The 9,150-nt window shown below is 31.9% G+C and overlaps 1 protein-coding gene across 1 annotated transcript; it reads right to left on the bottom strand.

The window, feature by feature from the left end:
• Window positions 1-587: 587 nt before the first annotated feature.
• LOC119834335 (disks large 1 tumor suppressor protein-like) lies at window positions 588-7,825 on the bottom strand. The gene is made up of 6 exons (XM_038358677.1): window positions 7,465-7,825; window positions 5,327-5,458; window positions 1,479-1,594; window positions 1,105-1,206; window positions 807-857; window positions 588-650 (listed from the first exon to the last, which is right to left on the bottom strand). Exons 1-6 carry the CDS (start codon window positions 7,481-7,483, stop codon window positions 588-590), a joined length of 483 nt encoding a protein of 160 aa, XP_038214605.1. The 5' UTR covers window positions 7,484-7,825.
• Window positions 7,826-9,150: the final 1,325 nt, after the last annotated feature.

The following is a 9,150-nucleotide window of genomic DNA, read 5'->3' as shown; positions in this document are numbered from 1 at the left end:
TCTTCCCAACGTGACACTGGCAAAATTGTGCAAAAACATAATTGCCATTCAACAAAAAATTGAATTGAATTGAATTGAGTTATGACTGTGCCCGCGCCGTTATTTTTAACAAAACGGCAAAGTCGCAGGTTGCTATACTTTTAAAAATGCTAATGCGTCTAAATTAATTAAAATTAAATTATAATTAAGTTGTAGCTCTTCACTTAATCATTATGTACGTGTATACATATTACAAAAGCCGCTGGACCGATTTTAATGATTCTTAGGGATCGTAGAGATACCTTGTAGGGAAAAATACTGCCTTATAGGATTACTTGTTTTGATTGTTGTCCGTCGTTACATCTATCCAGAACTTTTTCTCAAAAATGGGAAATAAAATATCAAGTTGAAATTAATATATTCCAATAAATAAAATTTGTGTGTCGACTTTTTTCAAATTCGACTTCGATGTGACTACTAAATATTATGTCTCATATTTTCATTATTTTCGCGGCGCGTCTATTAATTAGTTTATTTTTTTTATTCGTTCTATATTCTCAGAAATTTGACAGGGATATACCTACCTATATCTTATTTGCACATAATATTCAATGTATTATATTTCTGTTGAAAAGGTGCTTGCCTTGCACGACTGTATCGTATTTTTTAACCTTAGAGCATAATGTGTAATAATCATATTATACATATAGTTACTTACATTTGTCGATGAGGACGCTGCTTTAATTTTTAAGACGCGAGAGAATTAAAATTACTTGCCTTACCTTTATGGTGCAACATAGTTCACAAAAAAAAAAGTATAGAAGTACCTTTTTCTCGTCCGCGTCTGCAACCGATGATATAACCGTCGCAGGACCGATCTAAAAATTACATGTATTTTTGAGGCTGGCTTATATTAAATGTTTTTGTGTTATTTTTATTACTTTGGATCATATTTTTGGTCACAACAACTTCAATGATTAATGATAAACAGAAGAAATGTATAATGTAATTTGAGGTTTAATTAAGAATCTTCGTAAATCACATTATATATATTAACATATTTTTGTTTTACCGTTACTAGCAATTATTAATTAAATTCTTATGTTTACGTACAATACAACAAACCTTGGCAGAGTCTGGAGTGTCGGCATTTCGTTGATCGGGTTTCCTATTGTCCAGGAGAAAGGCATTCGATACCGATCGGTAATCGCTTTCTTCATTTGGAATCTATAAAAAACAAATGAAATGAATTATTACATGCTTTTATATAATGAATAATTAAAGAGCATAGAAAAACACAATAACTTAACATCCCATAACATTATTCCTTACATAACTAAAAGGAACTTCTTCAATTGGGTAATTCGTGAGCAAGTAATCCATATCTTATATATAAACATCGCACATCAAATTTTTTGTGACTTTTATGAATAGCATTATCGTAGTTACGTGGAAAAATGAGATCAAACACCATTAATACATAAGTACTATCCACTTACTTCACGACGGACACCATCAGCTTCCCATTTATTGGCTATTCGAATTGTTTCGGCAGTCTTTTGTTGTATTGACTTGGTGTCATCAAGAAGAGTGAGTTCGTAAAACTCCTGAATATCTATAATCAATAAATAGTTTAACTGTAACAATCCAAATAACTTTAACTTCGCTACTTTTCAAAAATAGTTTGAATATGCTTTCTTTTAATTAATGCTAGTTACAGCTACTCAAAGAATGACTCAAATGTTATCATCACTCAATTATTAACAAGCAAACTTTACCATTGTCACCTAAAATATTACATAAGGAGAAACGACCTAATCACATTGTATTGTCCAACACCAAAGCTTTACTTGGCAAATTGCGTGACTGGTGAGAAATCGATATAGAAAACGGGCAGCGACCCCATGAGTATTTTATTTTCATGTGACGATCAAGTCCAACACGAAATAGTCCCAAAGCGATTACGAACTGATTACATTTATGCTATTCAACAAAATGCTTTAAAAATTTATCTATGGGTTGAAAATAAGACGTACCTAGATCATTGCAAATATTTATCTATACTTTTTATAAAATAAAGATTAAGGATTTGTTTGTTTGAACGCGCTAATTTCAGAAATTAGCGCGTTCAAACAACACAGCAAACGGCACAGCTACAATTCAATCCTACTAGTCCTACTATCCTACTAGTCCTATCCTACTAATATTATAAATGCGAAAGTTTGTAAGGATGTGTGTGTGTTTGTTGCTGTTTCACGCAAAACCTACTGAACCGATTGCAATGAAATTTGGTATGTAGACAGCTGGACAACTAGAATAACATATAGGCTACTTTTTATCCCGATATGCCTACGGGATACGGACTTACGCGGGTGAAACCGCGAGGCACAACGAGTCTCAATATATATAAATCTCGTGTCACAATGTTTGTCCTCAATGGACTCCTAAACCACTTAACCGATTATAATAAAATTCGCACGCCATGTGCAGTTCGATCCAACTTGAGAGATAGGATAGTTTATATTATTTTAATTACGACAAAAGACTACCCGGGCGAAGCCGGGGCGTGCAGCTATAAACTATATAAATGAGGAATCAGGTAAAAAAATTCTTCCTCGATAAAGTTTATTGCTATGTTTATTCTACCAGTGATTGATACCATCCACCAATATAATTTTGAGTAAACTGCAAAAAACCAATGTGTAGGTATATGTGTGAACTCTAATGTGAAACTCATTTTACTTCGCTTTTTCCAAATTAAGACTAAATCAATGTTGCCCTAATTAATGTCAAGTTTATATCCACGGCCGACTTGAAAATACCGTCATAAGCGGATTCCATCTGCTCTTTTTGATTCAAGTGTTCTAAAATTAAAAAGACACACGGCCATAAGAGTCCTCACACAAATGGAAGTGTTGGACTCATAAGACATGAGAGTGTATTGGACTTTATCTTGAATTAGGAATAAAATACCAACGAAACCTTATTCGTCAATACGGCTTCTTAGGACATTGAAGACGATGGTTTAGATAACTAGATTTTAGTGACTATAGTGACAATGCATATGTTTATGTTGTGTTATTTTTTGCGCTTTGTGTTAATAAACATTTTAGTTAAAGAACACAATGGATAAATGATATCATAAAAGAAGAAAATAAACAACTTTTTGATACATCAAATTATATTAAATACACTGTCCTTTTTTAAACATAGCCGTCGCTTTCTCGGTATATAATCTTTTATTATCATAAAATTAATATACATACATAAGTTATGAACTTATGAGACTCAGTTACTCACCTATAGTTCGCGAAACTTTGCGAATACCTACATATCTCTCTTAATTAAATTCCAGTTAACATTGAGTTGTTTAAATTTCAATTGGAAATTGTTGAACGGGAACGAATTGCGTCAGTAGTAGTAGGTATCTATAGCTAGGTTATTGGGCCTGTGTGTCCAGCCAGTGACCCGTAACCAATATATCTGGGTCAAACTGTACCATCGTCGCTGGCAGAACTTAATCGAATTATAATTTTTGGTGCAAAATAAACTTCTCCACAAGAGACCATCGCAAGCGGGTTCTCGTCGGTGTCAGCGTTAGCTATGTATTCGTCAAATTTAAAGTTAAAAGTTTTGTGTTTTTACCTGACTGACCGAAGAAGTGTTATGTTTTTCATACAAAACCAACTAAAAATTAACAGACTTAAATTATGATGTAGCAACCCAAAAAATAAAATAGTTGAATTGATAATCTTTATTAATGTAAAAGTGTGTTTGGTCGTGTTTCTCTCACGACACAAGGGAGCGATTTTATGATATGAATGTTTTGTCTGAAATTAGTTACGAGGCTAGAGAGTAACGTAGGCTGCTTTTAACCGTGGTGAATCATCTCATACCCATGGGAATTTTTGACTACGAGTGCGAAAAATTTCGACAGGTTCAAAAGCCGAAGAGTTCAAAAGTTCGGCGACATGTGACATCTGCCAACCCGCACTTGGCAAGCGTGGTAGATTATGGGCGGAACCCTCATAGGAGGCCAGTGGGAACAAATATGGGCTGACTATGTCGCGAGCGAAACTGCGACCGGAAAGCTAGTCTTTACAAGTTCATCGCGTTATATATAGGCTGTTTTAATAATTAGTTATTTCGAATCAACGCTAGTAATTTCAACTGGCTAAATATAAAATAAATCACAATAGCAATGTCGTGGTCAAGCACAAACAAACTCAAGAGCGATAGTGACGTAAAATGCGGTCACGCGCGTACCGAGTAGGTATTTATAGCTTACGGATATCAATTATTTAGTTCATGATTACAGGAGTGCACCAAACAATACATTATAATTTAGGATTATAATCGTTCAGAAATTGTAATTTCATTTCACGTTATCGACGATCAGCGTAGAAATATGTTGTACAAATTAAACTTGTATCTTTTTTTTGGTTTTATTGTGTACCTATTTTATGAGAACAAAAATTTTAAGCTTGATTATAATTAGATAATGAAAAGCTATTTTTTTTTATTGACACTTGGTAAATTATTTCGATAATAAAACATGGTTAGCTTTTAAAAATAAAACTCGTCGATTATTTCAACCTACAATTTTAGTGTGGTAGTAAACAATAAGTACAGCTATTTAAAAAATCTCTAAACCTAAATAAATGGTCAGTAAACATTATGCAATAGGCAGTTAGATAAATATTTCGGCAGTTCACATGGAGTGGAAGCACTTCGGGTGCACACCCAAATCGATCGAAAAGTCGACTGTAATCAATTATTTTTTAAAGAATTGTTATTCTTATTTAATGCTATAAATATCAAAGTGTGTTTGTTTATTTCTTTGTTTATCTGTCTTTCAGTCGCAATGAAGCTACATATTTGATTTACCTATAATTTTTGTGCCTGGAGTAGGTACATAAACTTTGTTAAATATTAGTATTCCAGAATGCAATCATTATTTATAGAAATGCATAGAATGACATTTCTTAACAACGAATTCCGATCTGTTAAGTGCCCATTTAGTTATGTTACTGCTGAATATTTATTACACGATTTATTTCATTATTTTTTCTATGATTCATTATTGATTATTTAAGTCTTACCTGGGACACTCATTAATGAATATATATTTTGTATTTATACAAATGCTGCTTTAAATCATATCCGTACTTTATTACGCTTTTCAATCAACAACACTAAAGATTTTAGGAAATAAGCTTATTAACTGTTCCTGTCTTTATTCTGAGACGTTTAAAATTGTAATAAAATATCTCACAAGATAATATAATTATTTCTATTTTGATTCGATTCATATAAAAGGTAAGCAGTAGTAAAAAAAACTACACACCTAGAAGTGCTTGAAAAAGGCGTGACTTGAATATCCTGATAACTCTCTCGATCGCTAGCCGTAATTGTCGGTCTTGTGGTTTAATAAGTTTGCTGTGGTAGTCTTCAAGCAATTCTAATGCTCGGTGGGCTTCTGAAAAAAAAGAATGTAGTTTTGTAATTTATAATATTTAATGGGAAAGCATTGTAATGTACGGGTATATTTCCTAGCTACTAAATTTTATAAACGCGGAAGTTTGTAAGTATGGATGGATGGAAGGATGGATGGATGAATGTTTGTTCACTTGAAAACAGCTTATTCGTGTTTGTATTAAATTTTGTACAGAGATAGATTATAATCTAAATTAGCAAATTACTTTGTATCCGGGTACCACGTGAGTGACGTCGCGGGTTATAGCTAGTATAATGTAAATTCCTAATATAAGTCTATTTTAATATCATATCTGTCTGTCGTACTTCCTATAGGCTTCTTTGCCAATGCTGTCAAAATACGGCCCAAATTGACATTAAAATTACTGAAAACCAATTAATTTTTACTACTGAACCGTGACTGCCGACCCAATCTATAAATTATTTGCAAATAGACAACAGCAAAGCTGCTATAAATTTTCGGACAGGTTCAAATAAATATTGAATCAATTTGCTGATTTTTGTCTTTTATTGCTATTCAGCTAAGTGTACTTTGTTTCTATGTAACGGTAATTAATATTTTAAACGAATACCTTCATTATATTTATCACTACTTTAATCGTTTATCATCATAACACTTTAATATACTTTTCCTTGGTCTATCCTCGTCGTCCAAGTTTTCTTGGCGACTAGCTGATTCTGCGTCAACAGTCAAGTGTAACCATTAATTAATTAATAGTTATTTGATTTCGTTAGACACTGTTAGTTCAGATGTATTTGACATTTTAATTATGAAAATAGTCGGGCATTCCCACTCATTTCATAAAGATAAAAGTTACACCTATTTCAAATTCGATTTAAATCTCAGTATCTACATAACATATTTGTGAACAATTTTTTTTTTATCTCAACTTTCTGATTTAGGGTGTGGTAATGATAATTGATAAGACATAATTGGTATAACGAATTTCTGTAGTAAGTACCTATTATCTATTTCAGTGATTGAAACTTTAAAATATAAACCGGACTAATGTTTTTTTATAGCATTTAGTCGACAGACATAATATGGCCTTTTGCAAGAAAAAAAAAACTTTTTGAGTTACAGTTACTTGATACAAAAAAAAATCTTATAAATATGGACTATAAATACTACCACCAACTGATAAATTACAACATTAAGGTCACTGATTTCGTCACCTGTCGAATTCCGTTGTAGTAAATACTACTGTGTAAATATTGACCCAGTTCTTACAAGGCATATAATGTATTTATGTATTTAGCTATGCAGATATGTAGGTATGCTACTCTAGCTGTATGTAGTATAGATTCTAGAGAACTGATAGGGCACAAAAGAAAGAAATTTATTTTGTTCAATATAATCAATGGATTTTCATTATTAGTTTATTATGATACCTTCCCATATCATAGTAAACTCACACTCTTGTTATATCTATGTACGAGATTGATCGAGAAGTAGTTTTGTATAATTCTTCATAGGTACTTACAAGGTCTATTAATGATCAATTAATTTAATCACTTCAGTAAGCTTGCCCATCATTATCGTTCTACTATCAATAATTTATTATAATTTTACTATATAACCTATAATAATATTTTAATATAGATATAATAGGCTAAGGTAACGAAATAAGCGAAAGTCGTTAATATATCATTGTATACATTATACGTAACCTACGAATAAAGCATAATAAGTATATATGTTTTTGATATACATATATTATAATGCTACATGTTTAACATATTTAGCTTTAGACCATATCAAAACCCTTAACAACCGGTAGCAACAAGGGTGGAAGACGAAAATATTACATTATATGTAGTAGCCTTAATGAGCAATTGATTTATATAGGTACTCTGTACGCAGGTATTCTTAATAAAAATTCTCTAAAATATAGCATACGGCCTCCTAGAGTATTCTTCGTTTTTTTACAATAACCATAAATTCTTATAGGATCACATTTAAGACAAGTTTATGTACATAATATTCACCTTGCTTCCGAACTGGCATCACGAAACCGCCCCCTAACGTAATTTTGTAACACTATTAATATATTTTACAAGGAATAAATCTTAAAACGTTTCACATTGGACAAGAAACTATCGCGATTAATTTCACAATTTCGATCACAGACGAATACATTTTCCACGGCACATATGGTCCCACAACAAAAACATTTAAAATTATTAAAACGATGCCATAAAATATATGCGGTAGTGATTCCGCTTATGAGGGCCGACGAATACTGTTCTCGATGGGATTGGTCGATTTTTGCTGTGACGTCATAGGGTGGAAGCATAGACAATTGTGTTTTCGCAAGGGTAGGGGAGAAAATACAGGGGTGGCTCGGTAAGCGCTAGTCTTTACTACGCCGTACACCTACACTTGCTACGAGAATGGTAAACTGTCACATATCAACTTTCAGACTATTACACAACATCGTCTATGTAACATTTTGATTAATATTGTGCGTTATGAACTAAACTATATTATTCACATCAATGTAATAAAGTAAAAATACTTGGAATTTCTATATTAGCTATTTTAATAAAACATAGTATAGGACTTTGTAAACTTGTTATATCGGACAATCATATCTAATTCATACTTACGAATATTATCTAAAAGAGGATCAAAAGACTGGAATGTTTCCTTAACAGTAAATACGAATATAATGCTATTAATTACTATCTAATAGTAGAGCATTTCCTATATTTATTAAAAACTTTTGTAATTATTTATTTGTGACTAATCAGATTGTGTTAATTATTTTTTAATAAATGCAGCTCTACTTAGGTACTTAGGTGAGTTGTGTGTACAATTCTTCAATAATTGAAATGTCTGTTTTTAACAAAAAAGTAAACAGCTTTAAAATTCTCCAGCACTCACGCACTCCTGATCCTTCTAGGTTCGAGCGTGGCGCAAGTGTACTTGGCTTCTCGTCTCGATCTCGGTTATCATCGGTTTTCTTGGTGTATGATGGATATACACCTACTAGGATATAACTATTTATAATAATTATAAATGCTATAGACGCCAGAATTTTTTATCTTTAAATATGCTTATTAAAACCATTTGCAAACTTCTTTTTATTTAAAAAACTTCTTAATCTTTTCTTGTGTTTCCAATTGCGGATTATTCCACAGTGTTAGTACTGTATTGTATTTTAAATTATATTAGCTAATTGGTTAATTACGATTGCATATTCTCTGCTAAAAGCATCACTGCTACTGCCACTATCATTAAGATAGGTTCCGTGGTTTTCGCGTGAAATAATAACAAACATAATTACGTTTGAACTTTTCCATTTATAATATTATTTGCATAGGATATTATATAAGTTAGTCTGGTATAGATTTTAAGAACCGAGCATTAAGTTGTACAGAGAGAAGGGAAAAATCAACCAAATTTAACGAATTACAATAATATGTAGTTTTATACGTAGTACTTTACTTTAATAGTATAAAATAATAAAACAAAGTCGCTTTCCTCTGTCTGTGTGTGTCTGTATGTTTAGATATTTAATATTACCTAACAAATTTTGAAGGTTTTTTATATAGAATGATTCAAATGGTAGGTTTATACTTAAGTTCTATTAAACTCCTCCGAATTAAACGCTTGTGAAGCCGCGGGCAAAAGCTACTTACTAATATATTGTTCTGCTATCTTTACCAGAT

The sequence above is a fragment of the Zerene cesonia genome, chromosome 19 (genome assembly GCF_012273895.1).
Source record: "Zerene cesonia ecotype Mississippi chromosome 19, Zerene_cesonia_1.1, whole genome shotgun sequence".
Lineage (NCBI taxonomy): Eukaryota > Metazoa > Arthropoda > Insecta > Lepidoptera > Pieridae > Zerene > Zerene cesonia.
Note: the sequence above shows the minus strand (reverse complement) of the source record. Positions and strands in the feature narration are given on the sequence as shown.

Bases quoted from the DNA above. Each gene is read 5' to 3' on its own strand.
- LOC119834335 (XM_038358677.1), bottom strand. The intron at 1,595-5,326 runs GTGTGTAGTTTT...TATTGATTATAG, and splicing joins CCTTTTTCAAGCACTTCTAG to ATATTCAGGAGTTTTACGAA. The intron at 1,207-1,478 runs GTAAGTGGATAG...TGTTTTTTATAG, and splicing joins CTGATGGTGTCCGTCGTGAA to ATTCCAAATGAAGAAAGCGA.